Here is a 23,268-nt window from a genome sequence, read left to right as displayed (position 1 = left end):
CGATTAAATGTAAATATCTCAATCTGTTTTTTGCTTTTTCATAGCTCTGTCACACCCTGTTCCTCCAGTAGACCCTGAATCCAGTGAACAGCCTGCACCCTCTCCTACAGTATCCATTAGTGTCCCTAGCTATGACTCGGATGTCTGTCGCTGGACCTGCTCCAATCACCAGCGGATATGGATGAAGACAGAGATGGAAGCTTTGGGGCTGTGGCCAGGTTCCTGCCCAGTACGCCATCTGATGAAGATGGTCTCTTTGTGGCGCTACCCACCTCAGCCAGAGCTCATTGAGACCTCCTCTGACCTGCCCTCCCCCAAATATCAGCTCCATAGTTTCTTCATCTGGAAGCCAGAGAATTACATCATGGAACTTCTAAGAAACAACTATGCTCCCATGTCTCCATGGTTGTCCGCAGCCAATGATGGCATCAGCGGGGGTGGGGAGGCCTTGTGTCATTGTTGGCATGAGTGGCCAATACTACCTTTTTGCATCCCGTCTCTGCTACAAGACCTGCAGGAAGCACTGGTTTGCTGACAACCCTCAGTGGTTGGACAAACATCTGCAGCGCTTCACCAACATCCTGCCAGCCTTTCTGACATACAAAAAGGCCATCTGCAAATCGGTGTTGCATGAGCTGAGGCGCACGGGTTAATAACCCAATGACATGGCCAAACAGGTGACGGAGATGCTGCACCTAACATATGAGCAAGCTCATCTCTCCTACCTGCACTGTGTGCAGAATGTCCAGGACACAGAGGCGGGCTTGGGTGGCCAGAGAACAATCAGTGCTTTCATCAGGGGGCACAACCAGGTGCCTCCTTTTGGAGGTTATGAAGACGCTGATGGTTGGAGTGGAGCGTCAGTGTCTGCGCAATACCTGACAGACTGCTTGCTCCAGGAGTTTGGACGCCAGGAGCCAGCAATCAACAAGCTCCTACAGGGCACCTTTGGGCAGGTGTTGAGATCTGAACACACGCGCAAGATTGCCAGAAAGGTTACTCTCTCCTCAGGGGCCATGTCATCCTACGTGATCATGCACGACAACTGGATGATCCTCTCCTGGGTGATGGTGCAGTCTGAGTCTAAGCGCTCCTTGGAGCCCATGTATGAAAGTCTGGCCAACTGCTACACTGCTGCTGGACTGGACATGGCCAAGTACCACTGGGTGGACAGGTATGGCTATTATATAGCACACAATTCATAAGACATGTAATTCATATAATGTGAATGTAACTTAATTTCTGTTGTAAATGTAGCCCATATATTTGCATATTTCTATGTTTTCTTCCATTTTTGTTATTGTGTAGGGACTGCTGTGCAGCATTCAGGGTTCCAGACTCCCACCCTGGTGAACATCTACTGTGGGATGCTTGGAAGACCACAGAGGCTGTGTTGGCAGAGGTCACTGCAGGGGAGCTGTCCAACACCTGTGCCTCGGAGTGCCCGCACCGGGCCTGTTAAAACTGGAGGCCGGGTCTTTGTGCTCGACCACACCAGGTGGACTAGCCCCATGAAAGTGGCCATTGACGGTCTGCTCAACACACACCATGGACAGAAGGACATGCTGAGGCTTGTGGACCACGAGTATGCAGCCATGGTCCACAGTTCCATCACCGATTCCCTCCTACACCCGACAACACGGCTGCACATCTGCAGATATGTAAAACATCTGGCCAAGCTGCAGAACACCAGCTCCTCACTCAACATCAGTCCAGAAAAGCTGCTGTAAGGCAAGCCCAGGCAGCACCACTGACAGAGGTGAGTGACATTCTCCAAAGACAGCAGCAGCAACAGCAACACACCAGAGGACTAAAGCAGAAGACAAAAACCTGCCTTTCCTGTGGCCAGCCCAAGTCCCGGTTTGAAAATGATGACTCATCCTTTCATTTTTTTTTGACAGAATGGGCCAACCAGGTACTTCTACTGCTCCACCCAAGTCCACCAAAAATATGGGGCAGAGGGACTTACAAACCCCAGAATGGAACTAGTGGACTTCATGGACACCCCATTTTTTGAGCGGGAGCTTGCTGCAACCCAGCAAAAAGTGCAGGGCCAAAAGGAAGGCGCCACCACAGGGGCCACCACAGGGGCGGCTGTGCAGGTTCTGCCACCTTGTCTTAAAACAAGGCCCTGATAGCCCTCACATCCACACAGGATTCCCAGGAGTGACAGGGAAGTATGTGTACTGTCCTGCCAAGGTTTTCTCACTATATCAGGACCAAGGCATGGAGAAGGAGCTGACCTGGGGGGAGTTCAAGGGTTCAGCCTTTTATGAGGCAGAGAAGTTGAGATGGGTGGCTGAGAATGGGAAATGAATAGGAGAGTGTAAATAATGGTGTGTAATTAGTAATGAGCACAAAATCTTGTGTAAATAATAGTAGTGTAAATGGTGATGTGAAATAATAGAAACAGTGAAAGGGTGTGTCATAGTAGAATGTAAATATTGGTGTGTAATTACAAATGTGCACATAATCTTGTGTAACTAATAGTGGTGTAAATAGTGATGTGACATAATGGAAATAGCGAAAGGGTGTGTCATTAGTGTTTTGCTTTTGTGTAAATAGTTTTTTGCTTTTGATCTTGAAACTTAATACACTATAAAAAAAAGTTCAGATTTCAGCATGAGTCTTGGATTTATTGGTATCAATACAGAACACAGAAAAACATAGTACAAAACATACCAGGGCTTAAAAATGATTCAGCTTTCGAGGAATTGAACCCTGGTCTCCAGCATGACCAAGAACAGACATGTAAAATCTTGTTTTCTCCGTTACATCTATCCGTAATAGGTCCCGCAAGGTAGGTGAGAATTCTACCAATTATCCTTCAATGCTTAGATCCTTGTTAGTAGTACCCTGGTGGACTCAAACAGTGAGAAGAAGAAAGATAGCTGGAGGAGCAGTACGGAGGAGCAGTAGTTGTTGGAAAGGAGGAGCAAGGGTGAGGGGGAGGGGTGAGGGAAAGAAGGAAGTAAAAATTACTGTCAGAAGTGGGATTTGAACCCACGCCTCCAGGGGAGACTGCGACCTGAACGCAGCGCCTTAGACCGCTCGGCCATCCTGACTGGTACATGACTTTGTCAAAATGTTGTATTAATTCCATATATATGGCTCAATTGATGATTTCACACTTGTATCTTGTCTAAAAGATAAGCTTGTTGACTAAGGCCCCGATTAAACGGAAGAAACACGCATATATTTTCATGCGATTTACACGAAAACGGAGGTTTTCGTGTCGGAGGTTTTTTTGAAAACGAGCATTTCTAAAAACTCCGGCCAAAGTGGAGATTTCTGAAAACTCCGTTTTTGTGTTTGCGTGTGCACTAGCTTAAACGGAGTTATAGGTTTTCAAACCCCACAGTATGGGACTAAAAAGCATCACGTCATGTGAGCGTCCTGTTTATAGTAATAGGTGCGTTCGACTTCATGCAGCCGCCTGCAGCACGGCTGACTTGAAGCAGCCAATGGCTCTCTCGGCTTCAACGCAGCCGGCTGTCGGCACTGCTGCTTGTGCATGAAGTCGAACACAACAAACATAATGGGGTCATTTATTTGTGAATTGCGTTACATTTCTGAATCACGAAATACATTTGTGCATCGCATTTGTGAATCATTCAAACAAATGAACTTCGCACCTGAAAGGTAAAGGAAGTCGGTCGTGTTATTCGTAGTTGTTGATACTGAAAATTCTGATTGGTTTGCATGGCTTTATCCTTCACATTACACTGCCGCCTACAGGTTTGGCATATTTATGATGGCGCTCGGGGGCGTATATGCGGGTTCATGTAAACAGAAACATTTTTGAAAACGTATGTGTGTACGACGTTATTTTTGAAAACGGAGGGGCAGAAATATTCGTTTCTGTAAATACCCTGCTATGTGTAAACGTGGCCTAAGTGGTGACAATATACCCTGTCAATGCCTCAGAGTATTTAGGCATCTAAGGATTTGTGGTTCAGTGGTAGAATTCTGCTATGCAGGAGGCCTGGGTTTGGTGTTGGATTTATTGAGTTGGGTATGGCTGCAGCCCAAGGGCGTAGGTTTGGTCTCAGCTTTGGTAGGGACTTTTCTATGGAGTTAGATTAGTTTCATAATTCAAACAAACAAACGTAACACGATTCAAACAAACTTAACACGGTCCAAACAAACGTAACACGATTCAAACAAACATAACACGATTCAAACAAACAAACGTAACACGATTCACAAATGTATTTCATGATTCACAAATAAATGTAACGCGATTCACAAAAGTATTTTGTGATTCACAAATGTAACGCGATTCACAAATAAATGACCCTATTACATTTGTTTGCAACCTGACAAACACAAGTTACAAATCGGAGAACACGAGTTACAAATCCCTGCATTCTTTGGTGTGGATTTTTGTAACTTTTCTGACGAGCTTAGATTCAAAAATGCATTTTTTCTAAAAAAATATCCTCTGCAGCCTATCAGATGTCTAAAATGTTTGCCAATCACAGTTAGCCTGCTAAACGTTAACCAGAGAACGTCTAATATGGGTAGACGGGCTCTGTGATGGCCTACAATCCTGGTCCTCGAGGGCCACTGTCCTGCATGTTTTAGATGTTTCCCTGCTCCAGCACACCTGTTTCAAATGAATGGGTCGTTATCAAGCTCTGTGGAAGCCGGGTAATGACCATTCATTTGATTCAGGTGTGCTGGAGCAGGGAAACATGTAAAACATGCAGGTGGACCTCGAGGACTAGGATTGGACACCCCTGGCCTCGGAAATACTGAAAATGACTAAACATGGATCCTGCCATTCTCAAGAATATTCAATCACGTATGATCATCGGATTAATAAGATTAATAAGCAATATTTCACCTACATGCTACTAGACGACATTGCTCGTGATCTGAAGGAGACAATGTGCATTATTATGGCAGGTTGTTGAAGTCCACATAGACACGTTAATGTGATTGGCTGAAATTGGAAGAGCCTGATAGGCTGCAGAGAATATACTTAAAAATGCATTTGTGAATCTAAGTGCGTCAGGAAAGTTCCAAGAATCCACACCAACGAAGGCAGGGATTTGTAACTCGTGTTTTACAATTTGTAACTCGTGTTCTCCGATTTGTAACTTGTGTTTGTCAGGTTGCAAACAAATGTAATGGGGGTCATTTATTTGTCATTCGCGTTACATTTGTGAATCATGAAAAACATTTGTCAATCGTGTTAGGTTTGTTTGAACCGTGTTAGGTTTGTTTGAATCGTGTTACGTTTGTTTGTTTGAATCGTGTTACGTTTGTTTGAATCGTGTTACATTTGTTTGTTTGAATTATGAAACTAATCTAACTCCATACTTTTCCTGGGTTTGGTTGCTCTCAATGTCCTTTACCAGTTAATATCACTTTTGAGTTGCTAGCCTGCTGGTACTAGGCTAAACTAGCACGGGCCCATTATGTGGGTACCAGTTAATATCACTTTTTAGTTGCTAGCCTGCTTGGTACTAGGCTAAACGAGCACGGTCCCATTATGTGGGTAGGTTAGCTTTATCTTTCTGGCTTCAACAAGACCAGCTGCTGCTAACACACTGGTCAAAAGATTGCAGACGCTAGGGATAGATTTAATACAAGCAAAAGTTACATGCTCTACTACAACTACAACTTTAAAAACATGTTTCCATCGTAGAATAGATGGCAATGTAAGGCTAGCAGGTTTGCACTGTGTGGGGTAGTTTTCCTACTAGCAAACTAACAACGACCTTCTTGATAGCTACTTACTCTCTGGGTGGTGAAACAACTTCTGATACATACATCTCTTCTTTTGGGGTGACATTTTTCCTATCTACAAATGACAAAAGGGTCAAAAATATCAATGCTGAGACCAAACGAAATACTAATATGACGCTTTATTATTTACTGGCGTATTTAGTAGTTTACAGTGTCAGACTAGTGACAGCTCTCTTTCTGCAAGTCAAGATTCACGAAGTGTTTCTGACTCTGCCACTTCAGCCAAATAAATGACACCATCTTGTCTTGCAGGCTCGAGGGCGCTTTGGTTAACTTGAAAATGTATTTTTAACTTTTCTGGGCAACGAACAATAATACGTATGAGTTTTGCAAATATATTGTGCAAAATATCTTTTTCGATCCAAATTGCAGCACAAAAGATTTCACTAAAATATTGGTGGGGACTATTTTCTCATCTTAAAATATTGGTGGGGACTATAGACCTAGCGTCCCCCCCTAAACCTACGCCCATGCTGCAGCTTGGAGCCTCCCGTCTCTTGCCCTCCCGTCTCTTGCCCTCCCGTCGCATGCCCAGGCTGTCCAACGGTAAGTTCAGAGGGTCAAAAATATGAAATCGCGAATTTTCCAGATGAAGTCATGGGTACATTCGTGAGCACGTTTGTTGCAATCAATTGAAAAAGGTCTCATGACACGAAAAAGTCACTTTAGGAGGTTATTTAACATTGATATGAGTTCGTGAATGTTTTCTGTGTTTTTCACATATGCATATTAAACGTGTGTGTGTCTCTGTTTCTCAGGTACATGATAGTGAAATGCAAGGACAAAGAGACCCAGCAAAAAGCCCCTAACACCCACCGCCAGAATCCTTTTTGCTATTCAGTCCTAACCTGGAAAACCCTCCCTGCAGAGTGCGCCGTGCAAAGTTGACAAATGTATTTTGTCCTCAAAATGTGCAGTTCAAAATATAAAATATCAAGAAGCACTTTTACAGACAACACAACGATAAAGCTGTCAGAGACATCACTTCAAATTCCCATCTGGATGCTGTATGCATTGATTCCTGAGGAGGAATAACGAGGATCTGCACACAAAAGAATAAAAAAATAAACATGTTACACTCTTTCCAAGACTACTTTTTTTTAAATATTCTATATATAACAAAACACCCAAAACACAGTAGGAAGGAGACATAGCGGACCAGACGCTAGCTTTTACTTTGAAAAGTAGAAGCTCAGGGACGGCACCAGGCGGGCTGGCATGAGACGAGAAGGCATGATACGATACGATACGATGAACTTTATTGTCCCGCTCAGGGAAATTTGTCTTGGTCTCTGTGGTGCTTCATCATAAATGCCTTGACAGTCACAGACAACAAACAATACATCCTCAGCCAAACATTATCAACAGTTACATAACATTATTGCACATATCCCATAACATAACACATACATACACCTCATAAAAATACATGCTAAAAGACCACCGTAATAAAAGCACTATAAAAATTATTACATGGATTACAGCCTCAAGCAGCATTGAGAAGTTTTATGGAAGTTGGAACAAATGAGTTCTTAAAACGGTTGAGTTTGCAGCAAGGGACTCTATATCGCCTCCCTGAGGGTAGGAGGTCATACTCTGGATGGAGAATGTGAGAAGGGTCCCTTGCTATTCTCTGGGCTTGACTAAGAACAGATTGTTCGTAAATAGACTGCAAGGTCTGGTAGCTGCTTTTTCCAATGACCTTCATGGCCGTGTGCACCAGACGAGCGAGTTTAGTTTTCAGTTTTGCAGTGAGGTTGCCATACCAGGATGACATCCCATATCTGATTAAACTCTCCAGCACTGCCTGGTAAAATAAAACCATAATTCTTTTGTTCACCCCATATACCCTCAGTCTGCGTAGGAAATACAGTCTCTGCTGTAGACGGGAACACAAGATGTCAACATGCACATGCCAACTAAAAGTGTCATCTAAGTGAACCCCTAGATATTTATAAAAGCTGACCTGCTCAATGGGTGAGTCATGTATAATGACAGGGCTATGATCCCCTACTGATCTTGGGTCTAAGACCAACTCTTTAGTTTTGAGAACATTCAGAGTGAGGTAGTTCAGAGTGACACGGGAGGCTCCCGGATGCAGCCATACAGGTAAACTCACTCACAGACAGTTGCCTCTCTTTTTCTAAGGGAATCTATTGTAAAATCGGAACAGCGCCCAAAAACCTACGAGAGGCCGTCAAAATATTACATCCGTAGGGGTTTAGGACTACCATTGAGAAAGAATGGGTAACGTAACGTTTAAGAAAGTTTTATGTTAACAGTCGTCGGCTGCCGAAGCTGTGCCCCGGCTCAAGTCTCCAGGGTGAATTTCATAGCCAGTCTAAGCATTGGTGGTTCAGTGGTAGAATTCTCGCTTGCCACGCGGGAGGCCCGGGTTCGATTCCCGGCCAATGCATGATAAACTTTTTAAAATAGTTTCGTAACACTCAAAATATACAAAACCCCACTCGATAGCTGTCGTAACAATTGAAATAAGAGAGGGTACCATTTCTAGGGAAACATCCCAGCAGTCTCCAGCTGTATACTGACATCAACTGCCAAACTATAAATTGCCAACTTTTACTAGATAGCCGGAACACACACAACTAGCTACATAAAGAAAATGAAAGGTACTTATGGAGTTTGTAAGATTATGTCTATTAGGTTTCTTAAAATTGGGCTCCTAAAGGGCTCAAAAGAAGTAGCATTGATTTGTATTGGAGCCCTGGCCTCCTCGGTGGTGGGAATTCTACCACTGAATTCACATTGTGTTTTGTTTTATATCTTACAACTAAAGACATTACTATGGAGACACCGACCTTAAAGTAGCCTTCAATTAATTCAATAATTTGAACATAAAAATATTGTCAGAAGTGGGATTTGAACCCACGCCTCCAGGGGAGACTGCGACCTGAACGCAGCGCCTTAGACCGCTCGGCCATCCTGACTTGTTAAATACTAGTTTTAAAGGGATCTCCTAATACAAAACATACCACAACATTGGACATACCTAATGGGTACTAGCATTAGTTTATCAATTATTGCAATGTATGATATCTTGGTTCCATTCCCGGCCAATGTATGAGACTCTGTAACACATATTTTGAGACTATCACTCAAAATACACGATTATAACTGTAGTAATAATTAAAATAAGAGAGGGTACAATTTCTAGAGAAATTGCAAATTGTGTATGTGGGCACCAGCAGTTTCAGCTGTATACTGAAATCAACTGCCAAACTATGTTAGGTGTCACCTTTAACTAGATAGCCGGAACACACACAACTAGCTACATAAGTAGGAGGAAATGTATTGAAGCTCTGGCCTCCTGGGTGGAGGGAAATATACCATTGAATTCACATTGTGTGCTATTTTATATCTTACTACAGACACATTACTAAGGAGGCACTGGTCTTTATGTAGCCTTAAATTAATTCCATAATCTGAACAAAAGATCTTGTCAGAAGTGGGATTCGAACCCACGCCTCCAGGGGAGACTGCGACCTGAACGCAGCGCCTTAGACCGCTCGGCCATCCTGACATGTTTACGACAAAAACACAAGATTAATAATCGACTATTAGTCGATTCTAAAGAATCTCCAGTAATTCAAATTTACATGTAAGTATAACGGCTTGTTTTAGGTTGTTTTGTTCTTTGGGGAATAATAAAATAAGATGCTGCTGTGTCGTCAAGATTGTAGGCCTACAGATCATAGGTTAAAAAAAGATAGTCGCTGATGCCCTCTGGTGTTCGGAAGAAGTACCTCCAATCATTGCACAACCACATCTCTGGATGTACATGTTGACCGAGTTTGCTTGTTACTTAGCTAATAAATGATGATCTTTGATTAACCCAAGTTTCTTTAATATATATTAGAAACCCAATATATATGAGTCAATTGAGCATAGGTAAATCTTGTAATAATGGTAATCTACAAAACAAATATAAAGTACAGTGCATTAGCTCATGGCTTCTCCTACCCCAAAACCTTGGCACAGTCGTCATAGTACTTCACGGAGTTATTTACAAAGCTGAAGCCGTTGACGTCACAGACAAAGGAATGGCCAATCGCTCTCAGAAGGTCGAAACCACACAGTTTGCTGGGGGGAGAGTGGGTAAAAAAACGAACAATTATAAATACCACAAAAGGCAATTGAATATTGGTCAAGGCACTTGTGAACCCAAGTTTCTTTAATATATATTATAAGCTCCAAATATATGAGCAATTTCTCTCTATGGCTCTAGGTTTGTAGTGTGAGCAAATCAGAGATAGTTTGGCATCGCACCTTGTGTGATGTACGTGGTACTAAGCGTGATTTACACACTGACATTTGTTTACCCATTGCTCTACGTGATGATTTACTTTAGACGTTACATTTTCCCCAGGAGGGGAAGTGCACCGTTCCTGGAGGTACTGCAATACCAGGTCGATGCGTGGAGTGGACGGAGCAAGCCCCTATTCCATCTCCCTGCTCCAAAAATCAATTTAATATATGGTCCCCGGGTAGGGGACGTATCAGATATTAAACTGATAAGAACAGATTTTTTTTTTTTTTCTTCAAAAAAAAAAAGAAAAAATAATCATTAATCATAAAAGACAATCAACAATATCATCTATACATCACATATACAATTCCCCACAAGGGTACAGGACAAAAGCCCCACAAGGGGGCGCACATTTCAATTACCCCCTAGGGGGTTACAAGTGGAAGTCCAAATTTGACGGGGCCAATCCAGGCTTTCGCCCCGATGGCTCCTTCTCCCTCTCCTCCCGGTCGTCCTCGCCAGTTGTAGTCGAGCGACTGGCCCTCGGTCGCGACGGCCCCTGGGAAGGCTCCATCCCTTTTCCACTGCTCCCAGGCTGCCCTTCGGCGAGGATTTCCTGTTCCTCAGTCTTCCGGCCATCAGTCCGTCCAACTGTCGATCCCCTTGGTGGCCTGGCCCACCTCTGGGTTACCAGCAACGCTGGGCGCCAAGACGCCCAAAAGGGTGGGGACAAGTCCCCGCCTGGCGTCGGGGCCGAAGCCCCCAGGCAGGCGACCGCTCCGACCCGCCCCCGTCACCGGATCCCAGTACCGGCGATCCGGTATCGACGGGGGAGGGCCAATGTCTGTCCAATCAAGGACAGACACTCACAAGGTCTTAGCCAAAAGGCCGAGAAGCGATAACGATGCGCCCCACGAGGGACCCGACTGATTTCCAGGACCGTCATATTAGTATAGGGCTCCACGATTGCACTAATGAGCTACATACTCCGTAAACAAACTAAACACTAAACGGAGTACAAAAAAAATATCATTAGCAAAGGAAATTCGCTTTAGTCAACGTGTACACTTAGAAAACAAACGTGAAAACATGGTGAAGCTGTCACGTGATACACGGCCCTCCAATTGGAAATTAAAGATTAAATAATCGAAAACAATCACAGTTAGGCTACTCTTCCGAGAAACAACCAGCCAATAACATGTACATTATGTGAAACATTTCGTATTTTCGGATGAAGACTGTTATGATAGTTCACGGAAGAACAAACAACAGCCATGCAAACAGCGGACTCTGGCTACGACAAAACCCTGCCATCTGCAGGGCGTCATAGAACAGCAGCAGCCACAGCATAGAAGACCTGTCCGTCATGCTGTTAAGGATATGCATTTTGGCCATCAGTTGGGACAGACGTGTTTGGGGTTCCATTAGTGGCAAAAAATAGTGGCCTTCCTAACGCTACATGCCAACTACCTCACTCAATGTGTCTTCTTTAAGCCAATGCAGGGATACATTCGCCGTAACATATTGCGCATCGAGTTGTTCGGTAATAGGGCTATAGGCCTGCTATTACTAGGCCTGGAACACATGCCACGACGACGTTAACAGCAAGTGTCTGACAACTTCAGCAAAACTCAAACAATAAAATCGAATGTCCTGACTGTAGCTGACATGACCGTAAACATTAACACACGTTAACCACATACTTTGTCACGCATTTGGTGATAAAGTAAATGAATGAAATAAAAAACAGCAGCGATGGCTGCGTGGCCTAACCTTGGCCTAGACAACAATAACCTCACAATCGGTGCCACTTGCAATCAATACAAAATGAAAGGGGGACATGCGTGCCTCTCCTCTGTGTCAGGGTGTGAGGTGGGGTAGGACCCAAGTGCACGAGAGATGAGAGACATGTTGAAAACAAAGGTTTCCAAAAACGGGAAAACAGCTAGGGTACTCACAGGGACATGGGTAGTAGCAGTAAGGACAAGAGAAAAACTGGACACAAAACAGGAACCTAAATACACGAACCAAACGACACACAGGTGGACACAATGACAGGGAAACACTATAGGGCAGGGCAAAAAACTGAAACGGGGGGAGGGGGGGCACGGCTGTGGGCGTGACACTCTGGCCATAGAACTGAACTGCCAGGTGGATGAACAAATTAAGTTAAGCCTTCCTGTAGCCTTTCTAGGACATAGACGGACAAACCCGAAACAGATACCATGAAAGTGTGTAGGCCTATTTCCTTTCACAGACAATTCACAGAACATCGGTTTGACTTCAAATGTAATTTTTGGATGTGATTTGCCACAAGGCAAGCTAAAGTAGCCTAACCAAAACTTCGAGGCTAATCAATTTGGCAGATTTGAATAAAAGGTGTAGGTTTATACGACTTGCAACAGAAGTTGGCTTACCATTAGGCCAAAACATGCCTACTCAGTTTGAAGGGTTGCATGCGAAAAAAAGATAACGTCTTGCCTCACCGGAGCAATGATCCCAGAGCTCAAACAAGGCATCCTGCAACAAGGCGTGAAATTTACCAAATCCGTTTAAACTACTTTTCCACCTATCCTTCCGTTTGTGAGGGCCTATACTTCAGACGAGGCCGACGAAACATCCTGCCGATGCCACTTGCAAAAGACAGAGCCACTTGTGTAGACCTGCGCATAGCCTACCTGAGAAATGTTAATTAGGTCAAACTTGAGCGTCCTGGGGGGTTGGGAAGAGAGAAGGTTTGTGGATCTCTTGTAATGCTGTGCTGTGTCGGTCCCATGTTTAGCCTGCATTTCATTCCTTGTATTTTCCTTGCCTCGTCGGACATCAATGGATTGAACTTAAGAAACATGTGGTCACATTTGTAACATGTGTTGTAAAATAGTTATTAAATGATTCCCCAATAAAGCGAAACTACCAAAAACAAGTCGTTAGACTAGACTTAATGTGGATCTGAGTTCCAGAACGCTTTGTTATTTTGCGTCTGCCGAGGGTAGAAAAATACAAGTAGCGACATTACTGGACAACGACTTGTTAATGTGTTGTTAGATTGTTATTTTGCATGCTGACACAAAGGAAAAAAAAGAGAGAATTTTTTGTTGAACTAACCCTTTCATTTTTATTTGTGATGGAAAATGATTGCTTCAGAACATTCTGATTTTTGTTTTTGGATTTAATGCCTTTAGAGAAAACATTAAAATTATGTTTTGCTTTTTTCTGTCAAGAGTTTTCACCTACAAGAACCTCAACCCCCAGCACATGCACTGACACACTTTCACTCTCTTCAACTGACCATGACGAGACCCAGAGTGCAGTGGAAAATCAAACGGCAAAGGGCAGCATAGACGCTGAAAAGGCAAAACGGGTACGTATGCATGTTTTTCCTTATGGTTAACTTTTCCCTATAATTTCACCATTTCATTAGTCTTCATGTGTTCCTCTGTATTGTGGGCTATGTTTAATCAGACTGTCCAAGATGCACTGGAAAAAAAATCAGGTGGTGAGGAAGTGCTTGAAGAATACCAGACAGCAAAAACTTTAAAGCACAGCACCAGACGTCAGCTTGTTAATATTGTTGTCAGTCACATGACAGAAATTCATGGGTAAGACTTTAAAGCACAGATGCAATAAAAACACACAGCTGTCGATGTAGAAAACAAGACTGTTGACCATTAACTATATATATATATATATAATTAAAAAACATTTTTACATTGCAGGAGGATCCCCACCCGCAAATAGCGGGAAACTTATGCTTTGGGCATTATTTCTCTCTTTCCTAGCCTGAAAGACCCATTTTCAGCAAAGGGCTATGTAAGAATCGTTTGTATTGATGTACTTGAGACATAATCTACTGTGTGTGTTATATGCTCCTTTTTTGTGGCATGTAATAGAAGTTTCTATTATAAATGTTATGCAACATAATGACAATTTGTTCACATTTTACATTGTTCTCTTGTCTTTTTTGACAGGAGCATTTCTACGATCCGGAAAAGGGAACAGGGTTCATCTCCTGGCGCCTTAAAACGTTGTCGAGGAAAAACCCAAAACGTGTTCGCTTAGAGATGACTGAAAGTGGAGGACCAAGTCGACGAAGGAGGATAGATGATGTCCAACAACTTGAAGGAGATGCATGCAGAGAGGCAATTTCTTTCCTTGTCCACACAGCTGATGAAACTGAAGTAATGCAGAAGATGAAGGAAACTTTTAAGCATCGACAAGAACTTGTCCATAATCCTGACCGATCAGCTGACGTCCTTGATGTGTTCCCAAGATATTTGGATGTAAAAGGATTGGTAAAGAAAACTTTTATTACACTTTTCAAAGATTGTTTAAGTGTATTTTAGTTATGCCTGCTTTTGGTTACTCTAACATAATTGCTACTTTGAGTCATTTGTTCATATATTTATCACTCTGGCTCGTACATGCCTTTCAGACATAGTGATAGACTGAGAAATCATGAATGTGTTTTTACTTGAATTCTTTTAAAGTCTATCAACATGCACACTATCCATTTTGGTGGTAAAGGATTAAAAAAAGTCCCAAGTAACCTCTTAGAAATCTTGTTAATATGCTTTGTCATCAGATAAATCAGGACTTTGGTCTGCTGTTCAATGCTGAAACATCCAACAAGTTTCTTAAGAGGTGGGAGACTGCATTCAAGCAAAAGATCATCAATGAAGCCAAGTCTCTTACTTCAATGGCAGAAATTCGGTGTCTTCTCAATGCAGCTGGTGGACAAGGATCGGAAAATGGTTGGCATCATTTGTGAGGATGTTATAATTTAATATTTGCTTTGGTTTCTTGCTTTTGTGAGCACTAAGTCTTTTTTATTCATTTATTCATCCCCCCCATCTACTCATTCAGATTGGGACAGTGACATGTCATCTGTCCTGCTGCTGTTGCATCTCCTGCCTCCTCCTCCAGGGAGGAAGAAGACCAAGATCAGTCCAACAGAGGCTGTTTGACAGACTTGTGAATTTTCGTAAGGTAAAACTCACAATGCTGTTGCAAAGATTTGGGTTATAAACCCTAAAATGCAGTGGTTTTCATTAATTGTCCTTGGGACTGAAGCCTCTGCACATTTTCCCTCTGACCTGACACGCATAAGGATAGGATGGCTCACCCAAAAATGTCACCCTCAGGTTGTTCCAAACCTGTATACATTTTTCTACTGCTGAACACATATGTTGAAGAATGTTTGTAAACTATCTGCTTTAGGCAGCCAGTGACTGTCATTCTACTTTTCTTTTCCTATTGTGGAAGTCAATGGCTGCCCAAAGTGGCCTGTTTACAAACTCTCTTCAAAATATCTTCCTTTGTGTTCAGCAGTACAAAGAAATGTATACAGGTTTGAAACAAACTGTGTGTAAATGACATCATTTTCATTTGAGTGAACTAACCCTTCGGTCTAGTTCATGTAGGTCTTACCTAATGAGCCGAAGATCTGAAACAGGTTAGTTGAATATGTGAGACATTCAACATGTGCAGAGCCGTGGGTTACGACCAGGATTGAAAATTGCTGGCATGTGACTGTTTAAATGTACCTTTTAGAATTTCTAACTGATTGCTTGCATTATATTGACCTACAGCTCTCGAATTTCCATGTACAACTCTTTGTTCTAATGAAGCAAGTCAGTCACATAGCTTGGTTTGGCTGAGGGTGAATCAGCAAAAAATTCTAGTGGTGGGGGGGTTCCTTTAATGGTTATCCTTTCATTTTAATACACAAAGCAACTGGGTTTGTCAGGCACATAATGGGTTAAGGTGTGTCATATATTTTATTGATTAATTATATTTTAGTTCATTTGAATGTGAGGAAGTTAACAGTTGCAGGTTTAATGCATGTATCATTTCACATTGTAATTCGTTTTTTTCCTGTTTTGTTTAATCTATTTTTTTCAGTCCTGCAACAGTATTGAAGGCCATCTCAGTGGGAGGGAGGGCCACCAGCCATTTCTACTGGGATCAGGAAGGATCAAGGGCAGGATCGACCACTTTTATGTTGTTGTGGACAAGCGCCTTATCCCTTGCTCTGGAAGCAGCTCCTTAAGTGCCTTTGATGAACTTTTCAAGTTCACTATGTCTTCAACTTGTCCTACGAGGAAGCACTGGTCAACTTCTTTACCTTCCTGCAGACCACAGTTTACAACATAGACGTTGGTCTTTCAAGTGAGTCTCCCAGAGTAAGGGAACTGCGTGCAAAGCTTTTAAATTAGTTTAAATGTTAAAGTGTTTCCTCTGTAAAAGTTTGCATGCAAACAGCCACTCATTGATAGCTCATTTAAGAGTCGCACACAGTTTCTATCCTTCGCTTAAGTTTAAGTTGTTGTGTGCGCAGAGTGGCTGTAGTCGACAGTTTTGCTCATATTCTGGGTTTCGAAAGCATTTAAAACGTTTTCATGCTGTTGATGGCAGTCCTGCTTTTGATTTGTCATCAGGTGAACAGTCATCTCAAAATGTTTATAATAATCAGCCAGGTTCTTTGTTTGTTGGAGAAAGTGATCCCCAAGTTGCTCTCACTGAGAATGAAAGCTTTTCCAGGAGAGAGACGGCAGATATATGTGCCTCAATTGTAGCCAAATTACAGTGCAGTGGAGTAGCCAATAGCTTAGTATCATCAGTTGTTTCAGACCTTGAGGACCTCACTACAGAAATGCAAACCCAAACTCGTCAAGATGTGATTTCTGTCATTCCTCCTAATAACCCTGTCAGATCAGCTGTCAAAGAAAGTTTAGCTCATTTTGAGAGTCCCTTTTCCATGTTTAACACCAAAACAAAAATAACTAATTATTTCAATGACAAATGGGGTGTTGTGGAACCAGTTGAAATTGTGCTTGGCATGAGATACGATATGAGGAGAAACAAAAAAACTGGATTTTATGATCAGGTCCCAGTAAAAGATACATATGTGTATGTCCCAATTTTGGAAACTTTAAAATGTATGTGTCGAAATGTAAATGTATGTACTCTGCTGACAGAATTAACAGGAAGGCAGAAATCACATTTTGAGGACTTTTGTGATGGAAGTTACTTCCAGAGTCATCCATTATTCTCTAAACATCCCAGTGCTTTACAAATTCAGGTGTACTACGATGACTTTGAAACCGCAAACCCTCTTGGTTCAAAACGTGGAGTACACAAGGTTGGTGCTCTTTATTTTGTGCTTCGAAATCTACCTCCCAAATTTAATTCAAGACTGATGAATATCCATTTGATTGCTTTATTTCATGCGCAAGATGTAAAAAAGTATGGATTTGACCCCATCCTGGAACCGTTGATTTGTGACATAAAGATCCTAGAGACAGATGGAATTGAACTACCCATATCAACGAGTAGAGTTTATGGCACAATATGCCAAGTAATTGGAGACAACTTGGGGATGCACTCAATACTTGGGTTCACAGAATCATTTAGTGGACATTACTCCTGTCGTCTATGTTTAACTGAAAAGGCTGATATCCAGTTGGTTTACAGTGAGGATGATGTTAAAGTTATTTTGCGTGCTCGTTCAATTTATGAACAGCACTGCAGCGAGTTAGAATCTGACCCTCAACTCAAGTCAACACATGGCCTCAAAAGAACCTCGACACTCAATAGTCTCCAGTATTTTCATGTGTGCCACAACTACTCTCTAGATGTGATGCATGATCTCCTAGAAGGAGTTGTACAATTTGAAATGAAACTACTGTTTGAGTATCTTTCGGAACATTTTGTTACACGCAGTGAATTGCTCTCCAGAATATATTCGTATGATTATGGATATTTGGAGAGAAACAATCGTCCCACAAAGGTTAATCTAGAGCACAGTGGAAATAGCATAGGGCTCAATTCTATTCAGTCACTCTGTCTTGTCAGAAACATTCCGTTGCTGTTTGGTGATATCGTAGGGATAGGTGATAAAAATTGGCATTTGCTCCTTCTCTTACTTCAAATTCTAAATCTGGTGTTTTCCCCTTGTTTTTCTAAAGGCATGACTGTCCTCCTGAAGCATTTAACAATTGAGCACCATGAGTTATTTAAAGAGTTGTATCCACAAAAAAAGTTGCTGCCCAAACACCATTTTATGGTGCATTATCCAGCCTGTATTCGCAAAATTGGACCGTTAGTCCACATGTGGAGCATGAGGTTCGAGGCTAAGCATAAAGTTTTTAAAAATACACTAAAGAATTTCAAAAACATCACCAAATCTCTGGCAAAAAGTAATCAGATGTCAATTGGCTATCTTTGGGAAACGACACCATTCAGTCAAGTTTAGTGTGGACCAATGAAAACATTTTGTTGGAATGATGTTGAAGATGGTGACAAGTTGGCAGGAATGCAACATAATCCAACACAAACAAGCATGCTTTCCATGAGCTGGGTTAAACTAGATGGGACAGAATATAGACCAGACCTCATTGTATGCAATGAAATTGAGAATTAAATTCCTGTTTTCAGTCAGATTCAAAAAATACTCTTCATTGACAGCACTGTGTATTTTATTGTCGACAAACTTTTCACAGAACATTTTTCAGAACATCATCATGCATTTAAAGTAGAGAGATACTGTGAGTTGGGTGAACTTGTAAAAGCCAACAGCTTGAAGTTCTACAGGACTTTTGATCTGCAATGTACATATGGGTCAGATGATGGGGAGTATATTATACCTTCCTTTGTGTATTTGGTGTAATTGTTTCAACTGTTGTTGAAAATAAAATTTCAAACAGTGTTTTGACTTATTTAATTGAATGCACATTGCACACATGTATTTTTAGGCAAAATACCAATTACACTTAATTACCTTAATCAGGGATGTATGAGCACTATAAGTGTTGAAATAAATCTCTTGGTGTTGGGATATAAACACACCTAGTGTAATTTCAACACTCACTTGGTTTAAATGAGGGGGGTGAAACACTAATGGTGTTAATGGTAAACACTTACAGTGTTGTTTTTACACTAAGCAAGTGTTAAAAAACACTATTTAAAGTGTTGGTTTAACTCTATTTAGTGTGGGCCTATATAAACCCCGAAAAAGTGTTAATTTTAGCACTGCGAGTGTTTATTTAACACTTTCGAATTTGCGTACATATTGCGTACGTATTTGTGTACAAATAATTCAGATATTATATATTCAACAGCAAAATATTTCAGTTTTATGAAATTCGACACACAAATATTTCAGATTTTTCATATTCAAATTCAGATACTTTTGTCAGCTTTCTAGCTCCATAAGCGAGGTAATTTGTACGTGTCAAACTTGTCTTATTTCTTGCAATATTTTACCTCCTTAGCCTACGTGTAATTGAATGTAATTGTAGCACTTGTTCGAGACATGACCACATGTTCGTAATAGTAGCACATGTTCGAGACATGATTTCCTTTGTGCTATGTGTGTATTTACATTGTTGTATTTGTGTATTCTTTGTATAGTTTTACGGTGTCTAGAAGTCTTCGTGTACGATGTATGTTGATACATACCACTACAAAGAAATCAATGTCGAACGGCAATAGCTAATAAAGACATCAGTGAGAACCCTCTGCCTCCTCGTGCTTCCACCAAGGGGTTGCTAACAAAATAGATTTTTTAGAAGAAAAATGTTGCACATTTTACTTAGAACCTTTGAACAGTGTTGTCATACAGCTGTTTCTCAATGACGCAGCAGTTTTGTTTGTAACTTTTCTGCAGGCATATTGGAAAATATATTTTTAAATTAAAAGTCAGGAGTCTAAAAGTTATGAACATCAACCTAAAAGTTGACAAGCATAACAAGGATACAGTACTGGCAGTAAGCAACATGTCTCAAAATAAAATAATGCTTAAAACTTCAAATGGCAACATTTCCTTGACTATGTATGCTGCTACTAGTCTGTTTATCTCTGCTTTGGTAACTTGCTTTTGAAAGTCAAGTCGTGGCTGCTTGGCTGGTGATGGCAACAATGGCAACGGCAACCTTTTATCGGCGTCAGTGTCACTCAGGGTCCGGGGATTTTTAGCTACTAGTCTTGAGTTAGCATGTTTCTGTTGAAGATGCTTTGACAGATTAGAGGTTGTGTTCACTTTGCGGCGACAGAGAGGAGTTTTTTGGCGTAACCACAATGCAGGCTACATGTCCTTTCGTGCAACTAATACGACATAATGTGCATACCTCCATCCCTCAAAAGACGTCCTAACCTGTTGTTTTTGTTCCCCCTCATTTTTTTTTCTGTCTGCGCCACTGCAGTGTAATAATGAAATTGAATGATTAAAGCGAAACTATAAGTGTTTGTATTCTTCCATACATCATTAAATTATATTAACCCTGCTGCAGACCATCTTCGAAACACGTCATTTAACTTCTGGAAAAGAAGCAGGAAGTCACTGCTGGTGGAGAGAGAATTCGGTCTGATTTGTTTTTGTTGAAGAGTTTACGCCTACGGAATGCAATGAGCCGAATTCTCCACAATACGCCTTTATTAAATAAACCTGTGCACAATGAAAAGATAAGTAGTGAATGGTCTCCTGCGAAATATCAACGGTACGTTTTGTGTTTGAAGTTTGTGGGCTAGTTAGCTTCGTCGTTAGTTAACTTAACGGCTTGGATTGTAACTTTTACACTATGACAGAAGCTGTGTCGTACGGACAGGTCTTCCATCATTCCTTCTAGCGATGCATCTGGTCAATGACTCGTTCATGAACATTTGAAAAAAGTTTAGGAGTCAACTTCGGAATGGGTGCAGCCATAAGCGCCGAATTATGTTTTCCTCCGTGGGTGCTCACGCGCGCCCGCCCTTAAAACAAGTTTTTTAATTGCAACGTTTTTAAAAATGTAAATGAATGTAGCCTACTGGCAGTCTGGCACACTTGGGTCCTCAGTCTTTTCCGTGGGTGCTCGAACTCCGGAGCACCTATGGTATTGGCGCCTATGGGTGCAGCCATAATCACAAGCTACATGATAGCTGCGCATGTACATCTTTTCGGCGCATCCTGATCCTTGTCACTTCACTCTTCTAACAGTATCCCTGACACCAAACAAAACATGCCCGATAACAAACTAATCCTTATTTATTGTTGTCCCATTCAGAGGCCCTGGAGTGTTGTTGGAGGGAAAGTTGCTGGACGTGTCAAGACATTCCATCACTGATGTCAACAACCTGAAGGTGGCGACATCTGAAGAACAGCTTCAGTAGCGCAGAACATCATGCACCATTAAACCTTTTTTTGTTTTGCAATGAGTTTGATAAAAATGTAACATTTTATCATCTTGGCAGGTGCGTTTCTATGTCGTGTACATCAAGCCCAGTCGCATCCATCAAAGACGGTATGATGCCTGCGGGTCAGAGGTGGAGCCAAATTTTAGCGACACGAGGAAAGTCAACACAGGCTATCTTATGTCCTCCTTCAGTAAGTAGACCAGTGCTATCCTTGAATACCTGTGGAAGTTCCAGACTGTAAACTCAGGGTGGACTGATTTGGGTGAGTTGGTTGGTTTTATCAGAAGTGGAGGCTAAGGGGGAGACGGATCGTTTAAGTGAGGAGCAGTTGGCATGCCTGCTGAAGCAAGACGACCTGCTGGGGTTGACAGAGAAGCACCGTCCGTCTGGCACATTTGCCTTCTGGTACCCCGAGGCTGATATGGAAAAAACAGAGCTGGAGGTGGGCCAGGATGTCAGGCTGAAGACCAGTGGAGACGGACCATTCATCTGTGAGTTTGGCATCCCTGAAGAATGCTAATTCTGCTGAAAGGAAATATAAATCAGCTGTTAGACTGTTTTCTTTTTAGACTCCCTTGCCAAAGTGGATGGAGGCACCGTCACCAAGTGTAACTTCGCTGGAGATGAAAAAGCGGGAGCGTCATGGACCAACAAGATTCTGTCCAATCGGGCAGAAACAGGAAGTGAGCAGCAGCCAGTAGGAGGAGAAGGTGCAGGAGCCGAAGAAGATGAATGGGTAAGAGGCCTGAACATGAGAGCATTAACACACACAAATATTCTATAAACATAAAACCATGTGAACCACACAGGAAATGGGGTTTGAATAATTTCAGTTAGTATGATACTTAATGTGCTGCTGTGTTTGTTTTCTCCAGGACGATTAACGAAAGGAGGGAAAGTTATTATACAAGATTATCATATCTTCGGGGCCTTCTCCTGAATATCTCATTATTGTGTGTGTGTGTGTGTGTGTGTGTGTGCGTTCCTCACAGTGTAGTATGTCTCACGTATTGCTGAAATCTGACAAACTCGATCAAACATTTGGATCTTCTTTATTACAAAAACATAAACAAAATGCAATATTCTGACACAATGTACAAGTCAAGTTTGGACATCATACACACAGCATGTTTATTTTCAATACCTAGATAATTCTTTTGGTCATATTTTGTCAATGTAAATCACTTTTTGTATTAATTGACCATGTACAGCACCGTACAAACAAAGCCAGTAGAATGCTTGTCGGAAGTAAAATAAATGAGTATGACTTAAATACCCTTAAATAAGTTATTTTGTCCAGTCATTGTTGCCATCTAGTTAGATAAATAATTATAGAAATGAATAGCTAAATAGGACGCTATCTAATAGGGCTGTTCCCGATTAAGATTTTCTTTGGTCGACCAAGACTCGACTAAACCTTCTGAAAATCGATTAATCAATATTTGAAACGCTTTTTTTTTTTCACAAAAGAAAAACGTACAAACATTTTCCCGATCTGACTCAATGGCTGCTGGACATTGCAGATTTAGCTGCTAATAGCCTACTACTAATAATAATACTTGTATCACCAGTCCTATTGTAACCGAATGCCGATGGTATTTAGTATGTGTTACAATGTACTACAAATAAAAAATATTGTTTGTTTAACATGCAAATCATCGGAGCGCGCTCATCCTGAAAACTTGCAGCATGCGAAATTACGTAGAAGCTGAGAGGGGAACGGTGCAACAGAGAAAGATTTTGTTGTCTTGGCCGGAGAAGATAATGTCAATCGATTTGGATGTGATTCTTATAATAGGCATATTCATTTTTCAACCCAGCGCGTTAGCATGAGCGAAGTAGGGCTAGGCCAATTTACGTTTTTCAGGTGGTAGGCTACATAATATTCGACGTCAAACTTTGAAAAATAAACCGTTGTTGGCAGAGTTTGCATTCAACGTTTTTCGAGTCACCCGGTACTTTGTAAATATACTTTAATAAAAAGCTGCCATACCACAGATTTCTTTTCCTTATAATAGCCTCCCGACAAAGTAGGCTGGCAGAGTTTGTAGTTCGGCAGCCAATTGTGTCCG

General features: G+C 41.7%; 2 protein-coding genes and 5 non-coding genes across 8 annotated transcripts; 3 read left to right on the top strand and 4 right to left on the bottom strand.

Moving 5' to 3' along the window:
* Positions 1 to 2,982: 2,982 nt before the first annotated feature.
* Positions 2,983 to 3,065, bottom strand: trnal-cag. Its single transcript has one exon. It is a non-coding gene; the product is annotated as a tRNA-Leu (tRNA).
* Positions 3,066 to 8,102: 5,037 nt separating this feature from the next.
* trnag-gcc lies at positions 8,103 to 8,173 on the top strand. Its single transcript has one exon. It is a non-coding gene; the product is annotated as a tRNA-Gly (tRNA).
* Positions 8,174 to 8,622: 449 nt separating this feature from the next.
* trnal-cag lies at positions 8,623 to 8,705 on the bottom strand. Its single transcript has one exon. It is a non-coding gene; the product is annotated as a tRNA-Leu (tRNA).
* Positions 8,706 to 9,215: 510 nt separating this feature from the next.
* Positions 9,216 to 9,298, bottom strand: trnal-cag. Its single transcript has one exon. It is a non-coding gene; the product is annotated as a tRNA-Leu (tRNA).
* An 849-nt stretch (positions 9,299 to 10,147) lies between these two features.
* Positions 10,148 to 10,334, bottom strand: LOC124477333. The gene has a single exon (XR_006957113.1). It is a non-coding gene; the product is annotated as a U2 spliceosomal RNA (small nuclear RNA).
* Positions 10,335 to 13,037: 2,703 nt separating this feature from the next.
* LOC124476830 lies at positions 13,038 to 18,781 on the top strand. 2 transcript variants are annotated; one of them, XM_047034216.1, is made up of 7 exons: positions 13,038 to 13,385; positions 13,487 to 13,623; positions 13,741 to 13,834; positions 13,993 to 14,316; positions 14,607 to 14,775; positions 14,888 to 15,010; positions 15,926 to 18,781. In XM_047034216.1, exon 7 carries the CDS (start codon positions 16,245 to 16,247, stop codon positions 18,276 to 18,278), a length of 2,034 nt encoding a protein of 677 aa, XP_046890172.1. In that variant the 5' UTR covers positions 13,038 to 13,385; positions 13,487 to 13,623; positions 13,741 to 13,834; positions 13,993 to 14,316; positions 14,607 to 14,775; positions 14,888 to 15,010; positions 15,926 to 16,244; the 3' UTR covers positions 18,279 to 18,781. The 2 variants fall into 2 exon arrangements, with proteins under 2 accessions (XP_046890172.1, XP_046890173.1); XM_047034217.1 differs by lacking the exons at positions 13,038 to 13,385; positions 13,487 to 13,623; positions 13,741 to 13,834; positions 13,993 to 14,316 and having other exon boundaries at positions 14,549 to 14,775.
* Positions 18,782 to 20,309: 1,528 nt separating this feature from the next.
* On the top strand, positions 20,310 to 22,479 carry arpin (actin related protein 2/3 complex inhibitor). Its single transcript, XM_047033905.1, has 6 exons — positions 20,310 to 20,520; positions 21,067 to 21,142; positions 21,254 to 21,386; positions 21,481 to 21,687; positions 21,766 to 21,932; positions 22,072 to 22,479. Exons 1-6 carry the CDS (start codon positions 20,429 to 20,431, stop codon positions 22,078 to 22,080), a joined length of 684 nt encoding a protein of 227 aa, XP_046889861.1. The 5' UTR covers positions 20,310 to 20,428; the 3' UTR covers positions 22,081 to 22,479.
* Positions 22,480 to 23,268: the final 789 nt, after the last annotated feature.

Source organism: Hypomesus transpacificus, chromosome 14 (genome assembly GCF_021917145.1).
Source record: "Hypomesus transpacificus isolate Combined female chromosome 14, fHypTra1, whole genome shotgun sequence".
In the NCBI taxonomy this organism is placed as follows: domain Eukaryota; kingdom Metazoa; phylum Chordata; class Actinopteri; order Osmeriformes; family Osmeridae; genus Hypomesus; species Hypomesus transpacificus.
This window is presented reverse-complemented; position numbering and strand designations above follow the sequence as displayed.